Source organism: Maniola hyperantus, chromosome 9 (assembly GCF_902806685.2).
Source record: "Maniola hyperantus chromosome 9, iAphHyp1.2, whole genome shotgun sequence".
NCBI lineage: Eukaryota > Metazoa > Arthropoda > Insecta > Lepidoptera > Nymphalidae > Maniola > Maniola hyperantus.
The window spans coordinates 658,083-682,831 of NC_048544.1; the positions used below are offsets into that span (position 1 = coordinate 658,083).

Genomic DNA, 24,749 nt, shown 5'->3' on the forward strand with positions numbered 1-24,749 from the left:
TGCTGGTTCTTCTCGGTAGGAAAGGCATTCCGAGCCAGATGCATTTTTTATGCATGAGAGACGATTCAAAAGTAGGTTCTTGTAAAAGTTTAATTTAATAAAAAATATTTCTATTTGAATTTTAAGAGATTATTATGTTCGAGACATAAATATGTCTCGTTTTAGCTGTTTTCAAGTCTGAGCAATGTCAAAGTGCTATTATAAAATATCACCTTGAAACTTGGCCGCTACATGATTGCATTAATTACGAAAAAGCTAGTTTTAAAACAAATAGTTTTGGAATTTGACTGAGGTTCTCCAGTTATCGTCACGAAAATTGATACAGTAATTGATTATAAGCGCGACAGGTCGACATGGCAATTGGGGCATGAGGCGGGGGGATGCCCCTCACACTTGCGCCGGGTTAGCACGGAGGCTGTGCGGGTTTGCGTCCTTACCCCGATTGCCACTTTGACCTGTCCCGTACTATAGGGACTTCTGCTGGGTAAGCGAACTATGATGCAGTTCACATTCACCACTATTGGTTGGGACTCCAATACATTCAGACCAAAAGTTCATTGTACATTAGAGGTGAGACATAAAATGCATTTTCCAGTGCTTGCAATGCATTTATACTTACTGTCAGTCTGTGTAGCCTGTCTCTGTTATGTAATCCCATACAAATGACAATGACAAAAAACTTAGTGAGCCCTAACCATTTTGAGTGACCAACCAATCACAATCGAACCTACATTTTAAAATTGAATTTAAATATTTTGAAAAAAAGGTTCCCTAATAGATCAGTACGGAAAACAAAGCAAAATCTGTTACTGTCAAGTTTCGTGACGCGTACTGCACTTGAAATGGAAATGAGTACGAACCTCGCCGCGTTACGGCGGACGGACCAGCCGTTCTGAAACTTTAAAGAACATGATCAAAGCATGGCGGGGACGAGCTATTTTGTATGATGCCTCCTCATTCGACCCGCTAGGATACAGAACGCCCGTGCATCAGTTTTCCTCTCCACTTTTAATAAGGATATACTGCATAGCGGAAATATCTACACACTTCGCTGGAATGCGTTTCCTCGCAGCTCGCCCTCTTTCGTCTATCCAGTAAGAGCGGGGGCACACGATGCGGTGTGGCTGCGTCGTTTTACATAGAAATATCTGTGGCACGGCACACGATGCGCTCCGGCGCCGCACCGGACTTGCAATCACCGAGACGAGGCGGGGGGGGGGTGAATGTGTTGCGACGTTGCCGCTCAGTTTTGTTTATGCTTCACAAGGAAGGACCAACGCTGCTACGGTACGTCGTTGCGACATAACAATGTTACAGCGCCGCACCGCTCGTGTGCCCGCTGATACGGTGAAATCTTTGCGGTGCGACGCCGCAACGCATCGTGTGCCCCCAGTCTAACGGTGCCAACGCGAGCGCGTTACATGACGTCACTAAGCCAGGTTCGTAGATGTTTCCGCCGGCTTATAGTGAATAGGCATCTTCTATGCAAACGCTTCTTAGACTGCATCATGCCAGTAGGTCTGATTGCAGTCAAGCGCTAATGAATAAATTAAAAAAAAAAACCAGACAAGTGCGAGTCGGACACGAGCGGTCCCGTACTATCGTACAGGATATTTTAACATTTTTATGTGGAACACTGCAAGATAATGACAACAGCGCCACGTATATGTGATTTGAAAAATTAATTTTAATTCATCGGTAACATGTTACGATAGGCATCTAGACAGACATTGAAATCACTACCCTTATTATAAAAGCGAAAGCGTGTTTGTTACTTGGTTTGTCCTTCAATCATGTAACGGGCAACGGATCGACGTGATTTTTTGCATGGTTACAGTTCAAGACCTGGAGAGTGCCATAGGCTACTTTTTATCACGGTAAATCATAGCGTTTCCACGGGATTTTAAAAAAAATTAACGCGGAAATAAAATCACGGGCATCAGCTATCAACCAATCAATCAATCATTTATTATGCTATAATACTAGTAAAAATATAATATAAATCCACAAAGATCTTATGAAAACGTAGGCACGTAAAATTTACAAAATAGCTCGTTCGAATCGCCCACAAGAAATAGTATAAGGTAAGAATCCCTATAAAGCTATTCTTTTGCTAAGCTGCGATGAGAATGTTAGTGAAATCTTGTGTAATTTTTCTGAAGTCATATCGTCCCTTACTCTATTGGCTGTATTGACGTCTGTCAATGCGACAATATAACGGCGTTTTACAGTGCTACTACTTTTATAAGTTACGCCGGTATACCTGCGCAGAAACCTTATTTTTGAATGTCACGAAAATAGAGTTAGTCAGAAAAGCAGTAGAATTATTGGGTATTTTTAGATAAGTTACCCTCCTTCGCCCATCTACGTCTCCCTACTAAAATTGCTGTGCCCCAACGGGGCTTCAATATTGTAATAAATATAATTGTTTAATAATTTATCAATATTGGAATGCATGAATAATAATAAATGAATAAATGAGTTAGTTAAAATGTCCTCACATTCTCATTAAAATGTCCTGATATGGATCACAACGCGTAGAGGCTTATCGAGAGTTTTAGTCTTTAAACGACGACCTCCCTGGCGCAGTGGTGAGCGCTGTGGTCTTAATAGTGGGAGGTCCCGGGTTCGAATCCTGGCAGGGGTTTGGAATTTTATAATTTCTAAATTTCTGGTCTGGTCTGGTGGGAGGCTTCGGCCGTGGCTAGTTACCACCCTACCGGCAAAGCCGTGCCGCCAAGCGATTTAGCGTTCCGGTACGATGCCGTGTAGAAACCAAAGGGGTATGGGTTTAATAAAAATTTAGGTGGGCTCAGAATCAGTACCAGTGTGTCTGCTAGCTTTTCAATTTAACCGATTTTGATGAAATTTTGTACAGCTAGTATAACTGCCATACTCCTTCCAGGTTAGCCCGCTATCATCTTAGACTGCATCATCACTTACCACCAGGTGAGATTGCAGTCAAGGGCTAACTTGTATCTGAATAAAAAAAAAAAAAAAAAAAAAACTAACCTAACTGAAATATTAACTTGATTAGGGCACAATTGCTATTGCAACCACTTAATCGAAATAGCGACCTAAACACAAAAAGTATTTAATAGTCGTCGAGTCACGAGTCAGAGCGAGACAACCGTCAATACAAATCGATTCAAGATGGCTGCCCCGCCACAGATCGCGTGACATCGGATGAGTCCAACAATGTCCCATTCGTTAAACTAACTTTAACAAATAAATTAATAATCTTGATCATAACTTTAAATTCAAGCCAATTCTTCAAAAACAAGCTAACAATAAATAGCAATTTAGCCAGTGTCGCTGACACACGTCATTTGGTTTTACAGTGCGACAAGGCTATCTTGGCGCGTGGCGAAAATCGGAACTAACGTGGCCGTCAAGTGTCCCCATTGTTCTTGTTTGAATATTCTAAGGCTTTGTTCTCCAACAGCGCCCCCCTGTCAATGTCATTCAAGTGCCAAGAGAGCCTTGTCGCACTGTAGTCGGCGTTAGGTTTTTTCTTTTATAAGTCGCATCGGCAAACGTATTTTGCCGATGCGACTTACAAAAGTGGTATTACTGTTTAAACTACCGTGAGTGATTTCCATTATAAATAATATCTGTCCCGGCTGTACTCACGTGTTTAGTCGACGTTAGCCCGACTAGTTTCGAACCCAGGCGAGTCACACGGAGTAAAAACCGCGGCGCGTGCGCGAACTGACTCCCTTGAAAAAGGACCCCGGATGGGTTCGAAACTAGTCGGGCTAACGTGGACTAAACACGTGAGTACAACCGGGACAGATATTTATAGTGGTATTACTGTAATTAAACATCATTTATAATAATAAAAACGAAATAATCCTCGAAAATGGCCAAAGAAACGTACCTTTTGCTCCAAAGTGGGTAGATTCTCCTGAAACTCGTAGTAAAAGGGGTGTTCAGGATTCTTGTAATCATACGCCCACTCTTGGAAATGGTTGGCGATGTCGAAGCCACGGTGGTTGTAGGCGCAGTACTCGAAGTCTATGAGGACCAGCCTGGGTTCGCCCGTGTCTGAGATGTGGCTGGTGACGGAGTCGGATGTGCTCTGATCGTCGAATTGGGGGAGGACGTATTTGGAGTTTTTGGTGTCGTATTGGACGAAATCGTCGTCCTCGGATGGAGGGATTTCGTCTTCGAGGAGTAAAATGTTTCCTGAAAGAGATATGTTAAAAATTAGTTCAACAACTAGTTCTAGATTACACACATACATTGATTTGATCTTGAACAAATTTGCGTGCTTGTTGACATATACAATATTAAAAATGGTACAAGATCAAGAACTGGCTATCCTAGCTAGATTTTTAGATCTGTGTTAAGGACAGACAGATGTCATAAGCTCCCATACAAAACAAAAAGGAACGTATTTTTATATTAATATCCATACTGGGGCCGATTCCTTGTACACAATCTCTAAACTAATTAAATTAACAGGTCTAAATCTAATGCTATCCTTTACACTCTAATATAATGTTAATTTTCCGCAAGCAACATTATGAAAGGGATAGCAATAGATTTAGACGTGCCATTTTAGTTTAGTTTATAGATTGTGTACAAGAGAATCAGCCCCATTATCCATACTAAATTTTATTTGCGATTCCATAAATGCGACTGTGGCGCCGATTATCTTGTCTTTCTCTAAACTAAATTTAGAGTATCTGCATCTTTTTCTTTTTAATATTGCTAAAAAGGACGGAATATGAATTTTAAATTTAACGACTCTAAATTTTAGTGCACGCTACGAATTTAAACAATAGGCTCGCGACTGGCAGCTAAAGTCACGAGGTTTGACGGCTCTAAATTAATTTTATAACTGTCAAACTGTGTCTGTCCTTTTCATAATGCATTAGTAAGAAGGGGATGCGAGTACTCTAAAATTTAGGTGGGCTCAGAATCAGTACCAGTGTGTCTGTTTGTCTGCTAGCTTTTCAATTTAACCGATTTTGAAATTTTGTACAGCTAGTATAACTGCCATACTCCTTCCAGGTTAGCCGGCTTCCATCTTAGACTGCATCATCACTGCACCAGGTGGGATTGCAGTCAAGGGCAATCAATTTTATCTGGATAAAAAAAAGTTACCTATATCTGTATGTTCGGTACCTTTTCACAGAGGAAAAGAAACACCGAGGTACGAAAAAAACTGGAAAAAAAAATATCTTTTTAAATTACCTACAGTACCTACGCAGCTGAAAATTATGTACATCGACATTTAGCAAATTTGTAGAGCACCGTTTCTGTCGTTGAGACCGACAAAACATCATATAGGTATGAGTGACAGAGACAACGCTCTACAAAGCCGAAATGTCATTCTAACGGCCGATGTACATTACTTTCGGCCGCGTACTATACTTGTTTAACGTGTACGCACCTTCTTGCAAGTCGTTGTGGCAGAAGACGACTGGAGATTCGACGGACGACACAAACTTCTTTAGCCATTCTATTTCCTTCTCGAAGTCTATGGGCTTCAGCTGCTTGATGATGTTCTGCTCTTCTTCGGTCTACAAAGAAGACAAAAGCAAGTGTTAATAATGGCAAGGCTATGCTTGGAGTTTCTCTACGTGATCAAATCAGAAATGAGGAGATCCGTAGGAGAACTAGAGAAACCGACATAGCTCAACGGGTTGCGAAGCTGAAGTGGCAATGGGCAGGGCTCATAGGCCGTACAACCGATAGTCGTTGGGGTCCCAACGTGCTGGAATTGCGACCTCGCAACGGAAGACACAGCGTTGGAGGACCCCCCACTAGGTGGACGGACGACATCAGACGAGTCGTAGGCAGCCGCTGGATTCAGACGGCGCAAGACCGTGGCGTGTGGAAGGCCCTACAAGAGACCTATGTCCAGCAGTGGGCGTCTATCGGTTGATGATGATGTAACGTTGGCGACCTGATTGGCAGTGGCGTGCACAGTGTTTGAAGCCAGGGTAGGCATTAGTTAAGTAGGAACCTATTTACTGGTAGGTCATAATGAAAAATATGCATTGGGCTATTACAACTGGGGTAAGCAGTGCATTTATGCCTCTATGACCTGCACGCCACTGCTGATTGGTATCTGGGGTAATGACTTACAGTGGCGTGCACATGGTTCAAAGCCAGGGTAAGCAGTAGTTAGGAAGGTACCTACTTACATTGAGTATTAAGCTATTTCAACTAGGGTAACTATTTCTTGGGTAAGCAGTGCTTTTATGCCTCTATGAGCTGCACGCCACTGATGACTTACCTTGCCAACACTGTCGGGCGCGAGTCGCTCGTCGCGCGCCGTCCTCATCCACTTGGCCATGGTCTTCCACAGCCAGTTGGGCTCCTTGGACAGCGGCACGTCCATCGAGTGGATGGCGGCCATCTTCTCCGCTATCTTCATGGATATAGCTGGCTCCGCGAGCTCCTTTGTGAGGAGTGAACGAGCCTGGAATTGATGAAACGGTTTCAACTGACTGACTGTAAATTATCTGCAGAGTTTTTCGCCAGTTCTTCATAGAAGACTCTGCTATTCGGATCACTAATGAGGCAGCTTACATACCGCAGCCAGTTTTTTTTTTTAAATAAATTTAAATAACTACCAGATGCCCGCGACTTCAACTACGCGGAATTAGGTTTTTAAAAATCCCATGGGAACTCTTTGATTTTCCGGGATAAAAAGTAGCCTATGTCACTCTCCAGGTCTTTATCTATACCCATGCAAAAATTACGTCAATCCGTTACACCGTTGCGACGTGATTGAAGGATAAACCAACAAACAAACACACTTTCGCATTTATAATAAGGGTACTGATTGACCACAGATTTTTTGACAAAGAACAAGTTTTGACTGAGATTTTGTCACTCCAAGGAAGCTGTGATAGCCTAGTGGTTAGGACGTCCGCTTCCTAATCGGAGGTCGGGGGTTCGATCCCGGGCACGCACCTCTAACTTTACGGAGTTATTTGCGTTTTAATTAATTAAATATCACTTGCTTTAACAGTGAAGGAAAACATCGTGAGGAAACCTACATGCCTGAAGGTTCTCCATAATGTTCTCAAATGTGTGTGAAGTCTACTAATCCGCACATGGCCATCGCGGTAGACTGGTAGATGGCCAAAACCCTTCTCAATCTGAGATGAGACCCGTGCTCTGTAGTGAGTCGGCGATGGGTTGATCATGATGATGATGAAGGAAATGAGGCAACTCACAGGTATGTACTCCTCGATCCTGCCCCCTGAGAACACGCCGTGCAGTTTGGGGCCGAGCCTGCGCTCTGACAGTAGGGTGAATATCACTGACTCCGTCACAATGGCGTCCATCGCCCGCTCGCCGTGCACCTGTCCGTATATCCTGAGGAGTACCTTCAACAATAATAATGCCACCTATTAATAATATGTAGCTTCCCAATATATTTACAATAATATAATTTTTGTACGACAAAACATTCACAGTTACAAAAAAATCAGTGATCTCCATGATAGGCAAACTAGAAACAAAAATAAGCTAGCTACTCCTGCGCTCCGCCTCTGGAAGGTGGGAAAGTCATTTGTGGGAATGAGTGTAATATTTTATAATAAAATTCCACAAGCAATTTTAGACTTGCCTTTACACAAGTTTAAAAAATGTGTTAAAAGTATGCTCCTAAAAAAAGCATATTATACAGTCGCAGACTATGTAAACGATAAAAAAGCTTGGATTTGACTCGCTCCAGCAATGCACGGGGCTGCAATGGCTTGTATAGTACGGTATAATAACATTGTAAATTGAAAAATTAAAAAGAGCAACCGCCGAGTTTCTTGCTGGTTCTTCTCGGTAGGAACGGCATTCCGAACCAGTGGTAAATTAAAACTACCTGACTATTCATAAGCACTTTTAAAAAGTTTACATAAATAAAAAAACATTCTATTCTATTCTATTCTATTCTATGAAGACAAAGGCTTAATGATTAACCGGATAAGTCAGGATTACAACCTTTTAGATTAACCGAGCCTTAGTGGGCGTATTCGATATAACGATATTCTCGAACTACGAGAGACACCACAAACTACCTTCAACAACAACTATAGCAAACCTCATTAATTATGAGTCATGACACCAACGTCTCCAATGAGACTAGACAACACTAACTAACCCTACCTAGACCGGCTCCACCATCCCCTACACTGGTCCCAGGCCTATCTACAATACGACACACACAGTGTCTACTGGGAAGTGCCCCTGGCAAGAGCTAAACAAATAATGACTCGTTTCGCACAGCTCGTTCGATTTTACAGTCTCACAACAACGGTGGGAAGGATGACATAATCGGTCGATGAGCAAAGTGTTTCCAATAAAAACGACGACGCTGCCGTCAAATACAAGGTAACGGACGGTCAGTGTTTTTACATACAGTCATTTACCAGGATCCAGGTACTTACGCCGTCTTGTGTGTATACTGTGTGCGTGTCTCTGTGTGTGTATCGTATTTGGGTGTGTGAGAGAGATAAAGAGTTCGATGAAGGTACCCGGGAAACAACTTGAGTATTGACGCAATTGGCTGGCGAATGGCGGGTATGCGATTGGTTGATCAGTCGGCACGAGTGCACGCGATTGGTTGATGCCCGGATTCGCCAACTTTCTCCCACTACGCTGCTTCAGGTCCAAGTTGTTTAATTTATTTATTTGCCGGGTATATAGTACAAGGATTTAAACCACAAGGATTTGCAGTAACTGGAAGGGTAAGCTATAAACCTTCTAAGCTAAGCCTGAAATTGGAAAGGTCGCCAGTTCAAACCCCACCCGTTGCACTATTGTCGTACCTACTCCTATAGTCGACGCATTTTAAACTGAGTCGTCGAGTTATTTGTCTGTTTCGCTCGCACTTACAGGTCCTACGACCTGTAAGTGCGAGCGAAACAGACAGATAACTCTACGACTCAGTTTAAATTGCGTCAACTATAGCACAAGCTTCACGCTTAATTGGAGAGGAAAGGGGAATGTTAGTCAAGGGCCATGGCCTTTTCATTCTTTAAAAAAAAGCTGTCAGTGTGTTACCTTCTTGGGCTCCTCCATGTAGATGGAGTGTGTGCTGAGTTTCCGGTGGTCGTCCAGCTCGGGCGAGCTCTCGTGCGCGAAGGCTTCCAGCTTCGTCACGTCGGACGGCAACGCCACGTAGTACAGGAAATTCGAGAGACCGCCGCTGAAAAGGAAAAATTTACATTAAGTTCTTATTTAAGAAAGAAAGAAAAGAAAGAAAGAAAAGACGTTTATTAATACAAATTATGCCACACATCACAACTTAAGCTAAGAGCTGGTTATTCCGGCGCTTCTTCCACCTGAGAACAAGCAAAGGAAGCGCCGGAACAAACAGTCATATTGTGTGGCACAACCCGAAAAAAGGGTCCCAGCTCAGCATTATGCTGTATGCCTTGTTGGCTGTTGCACAAGAACATACAGCGCTGATTTTCAGCTGGTACCCTGAACCGGGTGACGCCACGGAATCATAAACTAATGATAACTAAACTAATGATAACTAAACTAATAATAACTAATAAAACACACGGAAACATAAAAAATTAATAAAATAAAAAATCACTAACTAACAACTATACTTATTACTGACTATACTAACACAAGTCACAGACTGTAACTATACTAGTTATTACTACTATACTACTAGTTATTATAACTATACTAGTTATTTAATGGTTTAAGGCTTATTTCGTGGTTATCTATCAACGCACAGCTCTAACTACTGGACGGATCGGGCTGAAATTTGGCATCCAGTTAGCTATTATGACGTAGACACCCGCTAAGAAAAGATTTGTGAAAATTCAACTCCTAAGGGGTTGAAATAGGGGTTTGAAATTTGTGTAGTCCACGCATACGAAGTCGCGAGCATTAATTTCAGCCCGATCCGTCCAGTAGTTTGAGCTGTCCGTTGGTAGATCAGTCAGTCAGTCAGTCACCTTTTTGTTTTATATATTTAGATTTTAAGATATGAGAGCAGATAAAAATAATTATTAATGGTCTAGATTCTAGAATAACAAAAATTATGTGTGCCTATCACACTTTTGGGGTTTCCAATAAAATAAGTGATTAAGTTCGTTCCATATGGACAGGACTGGTATTTCCGTATTCAGATTTGGTGAGCATCAATGAAAACAACTATTAATACGAAAAGAGCAACCGCCGAGTTTCTTGCTGGTTCTTCTCGGTAGGAACGTCATTCCGAACCAGTGGTAAATTAAAACTACCTGACTATTCATAAGCACTTTTAAAAAGTTTACATGAATAAAAAAACATTCTATTCTATTCTATTCTAAATGCGATAATTACCTATCTATTACAATAATAACATCGCAGTTTCATCTACACTAATATTATAAAGAGGAAAACTTTGTTTGTTTGTTTGTACTGAATAGGCTCAAAAACTACTGGACCGATTTTAAAAATTCTTTCACCATTCGAAAGCTACATTATCCACGAGTAACATAGGCTATATTTTATTTTGGAAAAAAATAGGGTTCCGTAAGATATTTGGGTTTTTCGGACACAAGGTGTAAAAAATCAACCAGAAAAGTTACTTATTTTGCGTAGGCTGCCTAAACTATAAAAGATAGAACCATAAAATGTTCTAATTAATTGTAGATCTTATAAATATCTACAAAAAAGTCCGCGACACACTATACCCATCTATGTCGAGTGAGGCACAGCAACCATTTTTTTATTTAAAAATCTTGAATTTTTTTTGGACTACATTTAAACGCGTTTATTTTACTCATGCTATTAATCCTTATCAAAATAAATGATTTCATCACTAAGAACAGTTTATGGAGATAATATTTGGTCTTTGAATGATTAAAATTGGACGTTTGGTTTTGAAGTTATGGCGAAATTAAAATATTACGATTTCTGCTGCACGGCCCGTTGTCTACACTAATATTATAAAGAGGAAAACTTTGTTTGTTTGTTTGTTTGTTTGTTTGTTTGTTTGTTTGTTTGTTTGTTTGTTTGTACTGAATAGGCTCAAAAACTACTGGACCGATTTTAAAAATTCTTTCACCATTCGAAAGCTACATTATCCACGAGTAACATAGGCTATATTTTATTTTGGAAAAAAATAGGGTTCCGTAAGATATTTGGGTTTTTCGGACACAAGGTGTAAAAAATCAACCAGAAAAGTTACTTATTTTGCGTACGCTGCCTAAACTATAAAAGATAGAACCATAAAATGTTCTAATTAATTGTAGATCTTATAAATATCTACAAAAAAGTCCGCGACACACTATACCCATCTATGTCGAGTGAGGCACAGCAACCATTTTTTTATTTAAAAATCTTGAATTTTTTTTGGACTACATTTAAACGCGTTTATTTTACTCATGCTATTAATCCTTATCAAAATAAATGATTTCATCACTAAGAACAGTTTATGGAGATAATATTTGGTCTTTGAATGATTAAAATTGGACGTTTGGTTTTGAAGTTATGGCGAAATTAAAATATTACGATTTCTGCTGCACGGCCCGTTGTCTACACTAATATTATAAAGAGGAAAACTTTGTTTGTTTGTTTGTTTGTTTGTTTGTTTGTATTATATAAAGAGGTAATATCGTTAAGTTTGTTTGTAGGGGGTAATCTTTAGAACTACTGAACCGATTTTAAAAATTCTTTCACCAGTAGAAAGCTACATTATTCCTGAGTGACATAGGCTATACGGGATCTTTAAAAACCTAAATCTACGCGGGCGAAGCCGCGGGGATCAGCTAGTAATATTATATATTCGTTTAAACTATCGTGACTGATTTCCATATTATACTGTCCATATCTTACACCCGACTATCTCAACCGACTCAAGTGTTTGTTTAGTCGACGTTAGCCCGACTAGTTTCGAACCGAGTAGATATCTTTATATGTATAATTAATGGTCTAGAGTCTAGAATCTAGATTCTAGAATAACAAACTTTATGTGCCTACTGCTTATCACACTTTTAGGTATTCCAATAAAATAAGTAAATTAGTATATGGATAAGTCTGGTATTTCCGCATTCAGATTTGGTCAGCATCAATGAAAACAGCTATAAATACGAAATGCGATAATAATCACAATAAATCCTTATCATAAATGCGAAAGTGTGTTTGTTTGTTGGTTTATTGGTTTGTCCTTCAATCACGTCGCAACGGAGCAACGCGACGGGTTGACGTGATTTTTGCATGGGTAGGTATAGTTTAAGACCCGGAGAGTGACATAGAGTACTTTTTATCCCGGAAAATCAAAGAGTTCCCATGGGATTTTTAAAACCTAAATCCACGCGAACGGAGTCGCGGGTATCAGCTATTTATACATATTTTTATTTTTAACAGAAAGCTTAAATAGCAATTTTTATGGATATAACTTCAAAAATGACGGACTTTCATACAAACTTCCATCCCCCATTTAACACACTTAGGGGTAGAATTTGAAGTAAAATTTGTCAGTCGGGACTTTGAATTTGATTATATGAAGATTTAAGATATGAGAGTAAATAAATAACAATCATAAATGGTCTAGATTCTAGAATAACAAACATTATGCCTATCACACTTTTGGGTACCCATTCCAATAAAATAAGTAATTAAGTGAGTTCTATATGGACAAGACTGGTATTTCCGCACTGAGATTTGGCGAGCATCAATGAACACAACTATGAATACGAAATGCGATAATAATTACAATAATAACATCGCAGTTTCATAATATATTATTGTAAGTCCGACGCGACGCAGGCACCAAGTGGGGCAGTGGAAAACTACGCGTGATAAAGTCGTTCGTATCTTATGGTTGGACACGTTTTTAGGGTTCCGTACCTTTTTTTAATAAAAATGGCGAGCAAACGAGCAGGCAGGTCACCTGATGGTAAGTGATTACCGCCACCCATGAGCATTTGCAGCACCAGAGGAACCACCAATGCGTGCCTTTCAGGAATTGGTTGGTCCGCCCCTTGAATAACCCCATGTTGTAATCTAATGGGTACACCGCCGAAGGGAGTTGATTCCACAGTTTGCATGTGCGTGGAAAAAAGGATGTGGCACAACGGACGGTTGAAGTGCAGCAGACACCCAGGTGGTGAGGGTGAAATTGTTTGCGGTGGCGTGCGGTGCAGTTGTAGAAAAAGGAGGATGGAATGAGACTAAACAACTCTTCAGTACCCGTAGTACAAGATTTTACGTCTCACCAAACGAAACCAAATTCGAGAGTCGAAATACTTCCGCGTTACAGTAAAATGGACCTAAACAGCCTTGAATTGAAAGTCAAATATTCAATGCCACTGATTTTAATTTCGCAATGTTTCCGCTTGGAGCGCTGGCTGTAGAAGTGTAGACAAACTTGAGCTTTAAAACAAGGCAGTTAAGATCCAGTTTACTGTAACGCAGAAGTATTTCGACTCTCGAATTTGGTTTCGTTTGGTGAGACGTAAAATCTTGTACTACGGGTACTGAGCACTCCCCATTATAGAACCTAAATTGAAAAAAGGAACCCTTATAGGATCACTTTGTTGTCTGTCTATCTGTTTGTCCGTCTGTCAAGAAAACCTATAGAGTACCTCCCGTTGACCTAGAATCATGAAATTTGCTAAATTAATGAGTTAAAGAATAAATCTGAAAATCGTACAAAGTAAAAAAATAATCAGTTAAAAGTAAAAAGGTACGGAACCCTAAAAATGGGGAAAAATGGATAAATCTAAATAAGCCAATACCATAAACTGTTCCTATCACTTTTATCCTTCGGATGCCAGACTACAAGGTAAATAAACTCAATGGAGCCATCGATCAGTATGGTGGACAGTTTTTACCTTTTAAAGGTGATGTCTCGTATGGTATAAGTCATAAAAGTTTACATTCACTCACAGCCGAATACTGCCATTGGTGCCGATTCTCTTGTACACAATCTCTAAACTAAATGTCACGTCTAAATCTATTGCTATCCATGTTGCTTGCGGAAAAGGATAGCACTAGATTTAGACCTGTTAATTTAGTTTAGATAAGAGATTGTGTACAAGAGAATCGGCCCCAATGGAACGTCAAAAAAGCCAATTAAAGCTCTAAGGCTGAGATCTATAGAGCGCACTTTGACTTTGCTCAGACTTAAGATTGAGTTCAAACGAGACGGATTTATGTGAGATATATAGCTCTGTCTTGTTTTAACTCTGTCTTAAGTCCAAGCAAAGTCAGAGAGCACTCTATAGATTTCACCCTAAGATCCAAACGCATTTGCGCGACGCGACGCGGCAGCGGCGTCTTGCTCCATGCAAACTCATATCACTACTCCTATTATAAATGCGAAAGTATGTTTGTTTGTTGGTTTATTGGTTTGTCCATCTGATTTTTTGCATGTTAATACCTGGAGAGTGACATAAGCTACTTTTTATCACGGCAAATCAAAGAATAACAAATCCAGTAAACTATAGTTTATATCAAATACACGCCTTATGAGGGAAGTAAAATGAAATAATTCATTTATCGGAACTGGTTTCAAACTATACTAACAAGTAGGCGTTATTCTATACCCAACACCAGATAAGAGCTAAATATAGAAGTACACTGACACCTAAGTGCGCTGACATATGTGACCTTTGCCTAATCTGTGTTAACTATAATAGTATAATATATCTAATGATTTAAACATTTTTAAAAGCTTGCTTCAAGCTCAACTTTAATTTAATCCTCCAATTTTTATATGGGTTCACTTTCAACTCTAGAGTGAATACGAATAGGCATCTTCTAGGCAAGCGCGCTCCATCTTAGACTCCATCAATCCGAAATTGCAGGCAAGCGCTAATCAGTACCCTTATTATAAATGCGAGAGTGTGTTTGTTTGTTCGTTTATTGGTTTGTCCTTCAATCACGTCGCAACGGAGCACCGGATCGACGGGATTTTTGCATGGGTATAGTTTAAGACCTGGAAAGGGACATAGGCTACTACCTATTAATCCCGGAAAATCAAAGAGTTCCCACGGGATTTTTAAAAACCTAATTCTACGCGGACGAAGTCGCGGGCATCAGCTAGTCTACAAATAAAAATTGTAGTATTGTTTTGTGTTAATTCGTTGAAATATGACGATAATGTCGGAAGAAATCAAGCCGACTAACTGAGAGCTTTCATCAAAAATTCTGCCTTATTACATGCTGTATTTTAACAAACCTAGCTTATGCTCGCGAATTTGTCCGCGTCGACTGCATAAATTTCAAACCTCCATTTAATGGGGTAATAATAATTAGGGGTGGAATTTCGAAAAACCTTAGTGGATACCTACTCTTTACAATAAACACACCCTCCAAATTTCTCTAAGACCAGCGGTTTAGGCTGTGCGTTGATATGTAAGTCATTCAGTCAGGATTTTGAATTTTATTATATACAGACTAGCTTATGCTCGCGACTTCGTCCGCGTGGACTACAAAATTTCAAACCTCTATATAACCCCCTTAGGAGTTGAATTTTCAAAAATCCTTTCTTAGCGGATGCCTACGTCATAATAGCTATCTGCATGCCAAATTTCAGCCCGATCCGTCCAGTAGTTTGAGCTGTGCGTTGATAGATCAGTCAGTCAGTCAGTCAGTCAGTCCGTCAGTCAGTCACCTTTTCCTTTTATATATTTAGATATTGTACACACGGACACCACATTAGGATCTACATTGCACCCGTGCGAAGCCGGCGGCGGTGATTACGTATCTCGCGACAGGCTTGCGACAGGCGTAAATCTCGCGAACATTGCTGTCAAACGTCCGGCTAGAGAGAGACAACAATAGCCACAAAGCAAAATAAGAAGAAGAAGAAGAGAGACAACAAATGTACTGTCGGATTGCTATTGCTATCGCGTTGCTGTCGCTAGTTTGCTAGTTTTGTAATAAAAATACTTGTTTAAAATAATATCTTCCGCTTATAATTTGTACCAAACGATAAAGCGTTCAAGGTTAAAATGCAATGACTAATAACATTGTTTCGTTTTTTCACATTATCCTTTGTAGAATGGTGGTAAAATAAAGACCTACAAATTGTCTGAATATTTACTTTTTACATACATTGTTCATTATTTTGTTACGAAATGAAAAAATCGTTATAAATGAATTCGCACGCGCCATTTGAACTCTATGTGTCAACTGTCATGTCAATAGCACTGTTCACCAAGGGTTCACCTTTAAAATCTTCTGTATATATAGGTATAAAATCCAAAGTCCTGACTGACTGCCTGACTGACTGACTTATATATATATATATATATATATATATCAACGCCAGACATTGAAAACTTTGGACCCAGCGGTTTGATCTGTATATTAGTCAGTAAGTATGACATACCTGATCCTCTTGAAGTCCAGGTCGACAGGGTCTACCGTCTTCCAGGCGCCATGAAGGTAGTTCCTGCAGATCCTGCCGGCTATTTCACGCATTTCCTCTTCGGTGCCGCACATTTGAAGTTTCTGGAAAGAATATAATATGCGTGGACTACACGATTTTCGAAACCCTACTTTAATCCCTTAGGGGTTGAATTTTCAAGAATCCTTTCTTAACGGATGTCTACGTCATAATAGCTATCTGCATGCCAAATTTCTGCCCGATCCGTCCAGTAGTTTGAGCTGTGTGTTGATAGATCAGTCAGTCAGTCACCTTTTCGTTTTATATATTTAGATTTTCATGGCGGCTTTTTCGAAATTTTTACTAAACTGTATTGGTTGTTATAGCGGCAATAGAGATACACATTCTATGAAAATTTCAACTTACTACCTATTACGGTTCACGAGATACCCTTCAGGTACGGAACCCTAAAAAGTTATCGTATATCGTGTGGCTATTAAAAAACGCGACTGATGCTGCTACAGTAGTATGCGTGCGCCAAATGTCAGCGATCCACACTGTTTAATGTGAATGCAGTTAACGCTTTGGAATGCAATAAGTAGCTTTTTCGGGTTCCGTACCTCAAAAGGAAAAACGGAACCCTTATAGGATCACTGTGTTGTCTGTCTGTCTGTCTGTCTTGGGCAGATTACACATACCGAGTACAGTGGCGAGTCAGTGTTCTCGGCCGAGTACTCGGTTGGGATAAACACTTAACGAGTGCAATTTCGCCGCAATTTCTCAGCCACAGCACTGTCTCGGCCGAGTGACATTTTACTGTCTCGCTTCACTACTCGGTACGTGTAATCTGCCCATCTGTCAAGAAACCTACAGGGTACTTCCCGTTGACCTAGAATCATGAAATTTGGCAGGAAGGTGGGTCTTATAGCTGGCATTAGGGGAAAAATCTGAAAAACGTGAATTTGTGGATACATCACACAAAAAAAAAATTGTGGTCATAAACTAATAATTAGTATTTTCAATTTTCGAAGTAAGATAACTATATCAAGTGGGGTATCATATGAAAGGTCTTCACCTGTGCATTCTAAAACTGATTTTTATTTATTTTTATGTATCATAGTTTTTGAATTATCCTGCAAAATGTCGAAAAAATACGACTGAATTACGGAACCCTCGTTGCGCGAGCCTGACTCACACTTGGCCGGTTTTTTCAACTGGCTTTACAGCTGTGGATTCTAGCCCTTTTGAGCCTCAGTAAGTAGCTCAAGCTCTTGTAAACAACCCTGTATAGCCAGACTACATACGGACACCGCCGGGGACAAATGGACTGCGTCTAAAGTACAGTACGCGGCCGAAAGTAATGTACATCAGCCTTTAGAATGACATTTCGGCTTTGTAGAGCGTTGTCTCTGTCACTCATACCTATATGACGTTTTGTCGGTCTCAACGACAGAGACAACGCTCTACAAATCTGCTATCTCCGTCTAAAGGTCAATGTACATTATTTTCTGCCGCGTACTGTACTATGAAGCGCCGTATCTAGTGGAATTTTTATATCGCTGGGTTTAAAATACTCCGTTACCTTGAAATTGGTCAAACAAAAATCTTATCACACTGCGGACATATTTTATTGTGCGTTTACAACCTGCATTACAATTTACACACTAGTGCCATAACTTAGCTATAAAAGTCTACAATAGATCATTTTAAAGGGATTTATGAATGATTGCTACACAGTAAATAGCAAACATGTTTATCAGCCAATAGCCCTAGTGCGATAAACATCTTATCGCCGCACGCGTGCCAACTGTTAGCTCAATAATTTTAACATAGCTTGCACCTGTAAATATTACAATAGATTGGGCACGTGCTATTTCTATCTTGTATGTTCATAACAAAATTCAAAATACTATAATATTATAAGTAAAACTTTATCCGACTGTCACCTTTTATCGACCTATTTATTTAACCGAGTTTGAACCTTCAAGGTAGGTACTGACATCTAACATCCCGGGAACATAGCCTTCCCGGAAAGTCACAGTTCCTACAGAATTTTAAAAACCTAAGTCCACAGCGAGTCATCTATTTGGTCATTAGATAGTTTGTAGGTATGCTGGATACGGATTACAGACATAGGCTACTGTTTACCTAGGAATTTCGATACCTCAACGGTTTTAACCAGCACCTAGATTGCGGGAAACCTGCATCAATCATTATTACAATCTCAATTGGCTGAATTTGTGCGATTCTTGTTGCAACAATGCATTGCAGCCATAGTGAGCGAGCGTCTACCAATCAGAGGTGATTGCGATCGTGACATTGTAGCTGTCATTCTACCGCAATCGTGCAGCGGTTTTAAGCGGACTGAAATCCGAAAGGTTGCCGTTTCAAACCCCACCCCTTGTTGCACTATTGACTATTGTCCTACCCACTTCTAGCACAAGCTTTACGCTTAGTTGGAGAGGAAAGGGGAATATTAGTCATGATAAACTTGGCTTATTCTTGTAAAAAAAAAAAAAAATTCTTTAAAATTTTGGGTATTCCTTTAAAAAAAATTACCAAACTAAAATCAAGGGGGGCATCATAATATAAGCAACTGATGTACCTAGCCAGTATATTATAGTTTATACTTACTCAAAAGTTTCTTAAAACACAAAGGGATGAAGGATGAAATGGATTTTGAAATTTAAAATCTATTGGGTAGCATTGCTTAAGCGGACGAAGTCGCGAGTCAAAACTAGAAATAATGCGTACAAAATACATTGAAATAATAATCTAACAGAACATTGACAGAGTGAACTACGCTGGTGATAAGCTGATAAATTAAAAAACCGGTCAAATGCGAGTCGGACTCGCACACCTAGGGTTCCGTATTCACTTCACTTGTATTTTAAGACATTGCTACCTTTTTTTTTCGGCGAGGAAAAATTCCCTACGGACTTCTGCGCCTTCCAATTTTCGTTGTGATGTAACCACAAATTCACGGTTTCGCCAATGTTTTTAGGTCAACAGGAAGTATCCTATAGGTTTTGATTCCCTTGACGAGTCTTGACTCTTGACAGGTACACGACAAAGAGATCTTATAAAGCTGGAGATTGACTTGTAACATTTTGGTGTTATGTATCGAGTTTTTGTAACTCAAACCAAAGACTGACTTGTAACGTTAGTTTGTAATGTATCATTAGCGCCGTAGCGGCGAGCGCTGCGTGCTCTACTCGACTGTCAGTTTTTTAGCGAATTCCCTTTGAGTGTTACAATACAAGTCAATGCAGATCGTGTCATCGCGGCAGCAAGTCGCCGTAAGCACACGTAAGCCGTAAAAATGGAGTACACTCAATTGAGTACACGTTACAACTTACAAGTCAGTCTATGTCGCCTGTATTGTAACAAGTGTTAACGAATGGTACATTACACACATACGGTACAAGTCAATCTCCAGCTTTAGGGTTCCTTTTTTTCTCTGGGGTTACGGAACCCTAAAAAACAAGAATATTTCGCAACGTGGGGGTGGGGACATATCAGTAGGCCGTTTATTACATTATCGGCGGTATTTATCAATGTTTTATTCCATGTTATTAATGATAAGCGCTAGTAAATTGGATTAAGATAGAGTCTACAATGTGGTCGTAAAACAAATGTATAATCAGATCAAAAACGTTTCTTTTTATGAGCATTCTTATATAGTACGCGACAGGTCGAGATGGCAATCTGGATATTAGCCGGGGGACACCCCGCACACAATCACGTCACCCGCACTCTCGCCCACACCGAGTTATCGCAAGGGGCAGTGTCCGACAAAAGTCCTATAAAAATTAAGATATAAAAAAACCGGCCAAGTGCGAATCAGGCTCGCGCAACGAGGGTTCCGTACTAGTCGTATTTCATCGACATTTTGCACGAATATTCAAAAACTATGACGCATAAGAATAAATAAAAATCTGAATTCATCTTCAGAATGCACAGGTGAAGACCTTTTATATGATACACCACTTGATATAGTTATCTAACTTCGAAAATTGAAAATACAAATTATTAGTTCATGAGCACAATTTTTTTGTGTGTGATGTAACCACAAATTCAAGTTTTCAGATTTTTACCCGAATGTCAGCTACAAAACCTACCTACCTGCCAAATTTCATGATTCTAGGTCAACAGGAAGTACCCTGTAGGTTTCTTGACAGACCAACAGACAGACAGACAACAAAGTGATCCTATAAGGGTTCCGTTTTTCCTTTTGAGGCACGGAACCTTAAAAAAGTACTTTAGTTATGAATTACTTAGATTAGTTTTTTAAATTGTTAGCTCCATTTTTTTACATTTATATTATATTCTAATCAATTCTAATATTAATTTAATCCGCTTCATACTGTGTATATTGTTATGGGTTGTATTTTCATTGCCTGAAATAAAAATTATTTATTATTTATTATTTTTACTTCGAATTGCGTGAGAAATTAACCGCAAACATAACATAACATCTATTGTACCTACCTCAATCTATGCAAATAAATAAATGATTAAATGATTAAATTAATAAACTCCATTTTAGAAGTGATTCTTGAATGACTAATCAACTAACTTTGAACAATAAATTAAAATTAAAATCACGTTTCAACCTGTTACAAGTGATTTATAAAACTGCACTTTACAATTGGCACTAATAATTATAAAGCATTTAATTGCTATGCACTTAGTAGTTGGACGTTTCATATGAACATTTATTAAGAGTGATGGTTTTGATAAAACATGTAATTTATGTGGTTTCTCAGTGGTTTTAATTAATATAGAGATATAGTATGTATATAATATTATATGTAGAGCAAAAATGTACAAGGCTACATTATGCATGAAGCTGTGATAGCCTAGTGGTTTGGACGTCCGCCTTCTAATCGGAGGTCGGGGGTTCGATCCCGGCCACGCACCTCTAACTTTTCAGAGTTATGTGCGTTTTATGTAACTAAATATCACTTGCTTAAACTGTGAAAGAAAACAACGTGAGGAAACCTGCATGCCTGAGAGTTCTCCATAATGTTCTCAAAGGTGTGTGAATTCTACCAATCCGCACATAGCCAGCGTGGTAGACTATGGCCAAAACCCTTCTCTCTGAGAGGAGACCCGTGCTCTGTAGTGAGCCGGCGATGGGTTGATCATGATGATGATGACATTATGCATGAATCAAAAAAGACTTGTACACTAAGGCTGAAATCGAGAGAAGATAAGAGTATAGAGATAGATAGAGTCTAAGCAAAGTCCGAGTGCACTCAAATTCAATCCCTAAACGGGTACAACAGGGTTTTGAAATTTGTGTAGTCCACGCTGATGCGGGCATAAGCTAGTATCAAATAAGAGACATACAATGTTACAACTAGGCAAGAGTGAACTAAGATAATGTTCATGTCAACATAGTATGCATAAGTTCAATGCAGTCATAATATAATTATAATCAATCAACATAGCAACATGTTCAATAACAACATTAGATTATTAGATTAACATTGTAATTTTAAGGAACTTAGTTATAAGATATCAAATACAAAATATTCACCATAATGTTATTAAGATGATAGTGATTTGATGTGATCGACTCCACATCCACACTGGTAACTATAATAAATGTGAATGAATGTCTGTCTGTCTGCTTGTTACCTTTTTAAGGTAGCTTTTAATTTGAATTAAGCATTATTTTTCATGAATATGTATTAATTTCATATTATTTTATTGTATTACTAGCTTATGCTCGCGACTTCGTCCGCGTGGACTACACAAATTTTAAACCCCTATTTCACTCCCTTAGGGATTGAATTTTCAAAAATCCTTTCTTAGTGGATGCCTACATTATAATAGCTATCTGCATGCCAAATATCAGCCAGATCCGTCCAGTAGTTTGAGCTGTGCGTTGATAGATCAGTCAGTCAGTCAATCCTTTTATATTTTAAGATTAAAAGAAGATTTGTTTTCAATGCACATTGTGACAGCCCTTAAATTGAGTTACAAAAGACCTATAGAACTCTAAAATATATTATGTAATTTAAGTGTGTAATTCTGTGGGTGGTTCTGTGACAAATAAAATGTATCATCTAATGTAAAAGTTTGTTTCATTAATCTATTTTAACGGCATTCCGAACCAGTGGTAAATTAAAACTACTTGACGATTCGAAAGCGCTTGTAAAAAGTCTACTTGAATAAAAACATATTCTATTCTATTCTATTTAACCCTTGAATAACCCCATGTTGTAATCTAGTGGGAACACTGCCGATATGGGAGTTGGTTCCACAGTTTGCATGTGCGTGGAAAGAAGGATCTGGTACAATGGATGGTCGAAGTGCACCAGACACCCAGGTGGTGTCTGGTGAGGGTGAAATAACGTACGGTGGCGCGCAGTACGGTTAAAGGAAAACGGAGGATGTAATGAGGTTAAAAAGCTACAGAACACTCCCCATTATAAAGGCGATAGAACACGCAAAGAGAGCTTAGGTCTACTTCTCTTACTTTCTCGACCTGTCGCGGACTATAGTTGGTGAAGGTTTTCTACTTTTTCAAGGCTTTATTATGATAATGCACATTCACATGACAAAATGGAAGTAAAACATTATCTTTCGCTTCATTCAGTAAGGCTTGATTAGAATATCTTGTTAGAAAATAAGGACTAAATCGTTGAGTAAACTTATGAGTCATAAAAACGCAGTTTTACTAATTAAATAAAGGAAACATACCCAGTAAGTGCTCTTGTTCATATCTATTAGTCTTCTATAACAGTTTTTCGCTTGCACTAATACGTTTTTAATATATAAAGACATTAAAATATTATTAAAATATATTTAAAAACACAGACAGCCGGCACCGGCCCCCCTCGAATTGACATTGACAGTTTTTTTTTTTTTTTTTTTAATTTTCCATAGAAGGTTATTGATTTTGGGTTCAAGGGGTTCAAGAAGCAAGGTTGCCCAATGTTGCCTATCCATAAAAATTAACCTGCATCAAGGTACTTTTATCTTAGTAGGTAGTTATTTTCCGCAGATTTGTTCGCAAATATCCTAGTAATTATGTATGTTTATGAAATAAACATATTTATTTAACAATCATTATCGTACAATATGCTACTCCCTACTCCTCATTCTCAAGCTTGTTGCTTGCCACACAAAAATTATAAATTTAAGCAGCAATACTATGAAGATTATTTTAAACATCGTGCTTAAATTAAAAATTACTGTTTTAATTTATATCTTACTGCCAAGTAAATAAATTTCATCATTTTTTGATTCTTAATTATATAACAACCGGCAATTAAAAATAATGTTTTTATTGCAGCGTGTTGTGTAAAATAAATAATGCAGGCCAGTTAAAAATCGCGAGATCTAGTAGTAATAATTATTTACGTCACAGGGTGGTCTGATGTTAGTCTAGTATCGAAAAAAGTCATAATTTCCATTAACTACTTGTAGGTACGTGATGTTAAAATTCACGTAAAAAAGTGAGTTACCTTAGCCATAATTATTCAGTCTCTTCAGTACAGTTAAAGATAAACCGTGTAAATAATTTATAATTCAATTGTAAAAAAAATCACCGACTTTTAACATTCACGTAACGTCTACACCCCGTAAGTTAAAAATATCAACTGACTGACAGCAGAGAGAGATGCAAGAATAGAAATTCGATAGCAAATTAAAAATAAGCTGGAGCTACCATTGGTGCGAGCGAGATGTAAGATACGATTTTGCACGAAACGAAGCCTGCAGGGCGATTGTCTAAAACCTGCATCAATCATTATTACAATCTCAATTGTTCTGATTGGCTGAATTTGTGCGATTCTTGTTGCAACAATGCATTGTGGCCAATAGTGAGCGAGCATTAACCAATCAGAGATGATTGCGATCGTGACATTGTAGCTGTCAAACAACCGCGGTAGGGCCACTGGCCGTACGATATCGATGCAACATAAATACAACGTGTCTAACGTCAATTAGTATGCGACTAATTTTGAAAGTAGCGCTACTTGCTGATATTTTCTTATTTACCGTTGTATATCACAATTTACGTGTATTAAACGTTATTACGTGTGTTTTTGAAATTGTATGAATCACTGAATCATAAAAATATGTTGTGCGTTGAAAAAATAATGAGTTTCACTGCGTAAATTTTAACCAGTAAACAAATAGACAGTTTAAAATAAATAAATATAGGCAGCCACTAGCCATACGTACCTACCTACAAATAATTTTCTTTACGGTGGAGATTAAAATAATAAATTCTTAGAATAAGTTCTACGCATTTTATGTTATGTTTTCTATTAGGTAAGTATAGACTGATTGCTATGTTTTTCTATGTTATCAGCTAACATTTCATTCACTCAAGATAAAATTCATAGTTTCTGGTTTTCATATTAGACTATGCTGGCCGCTCTCGGGTACCTAGGTAGGTACTCTGCTTGACGGGCTAAGTTTA

The 24,749-nt window shown here is 38.9% G+C and overlaps 1 protein-coding gene across 2 annotated transcripts in view; it reads right to left on the reverse strand.

Moving 5' to 3' along the window:
* Positions 1–23,936, reverse strand: part of LOC117985492 (choline/ethanolamine kinase) — a 29,434-nt gene extending 5,498 nt beyond the window's left edge. Inside the window, exons 1-7 of one of the 2 annotated variants that reach the window (XM_034972238.2) lie at positions 23,788–23,936; positions 16,310–16,431; positions 9,025–9,169; positions 7,200–7,352; positions 6,251–6,436; positions 5,402–5,531; positions 3,881–4,188 (exon numbers count right to left, since the gene is read on the reverse strand). In XM_034972238.2, the coding sequence (XP_034828129.1) occupies positions 3,881–4,188; positions 5,402–5,531; positions 6,251–6,436; positions 7,200–7,352; positions 9,025–9,169; positions 16,310–16,431; positions 23,788–23,796 (1,053 nt within the window). In that variant the 5' untranslated portion in view covers positions 23,797–23,936. Of the gene's footprint in view, positions 1–3,880; positions 4,189–5,401; positions 5,532–6,250; positions 6,437–7,199; positions 7,353–9,024; positions 9,170–16,309; positions 16,432–23,020; positions 23,336–23,787 lie in introns of those variants that run through there. The other variant, XM_069500851.1, reaches the window with a different exon arrangement.
* Between the last annotated feature and the right edge of the window lie 813 nt (positions 23,937–24,749).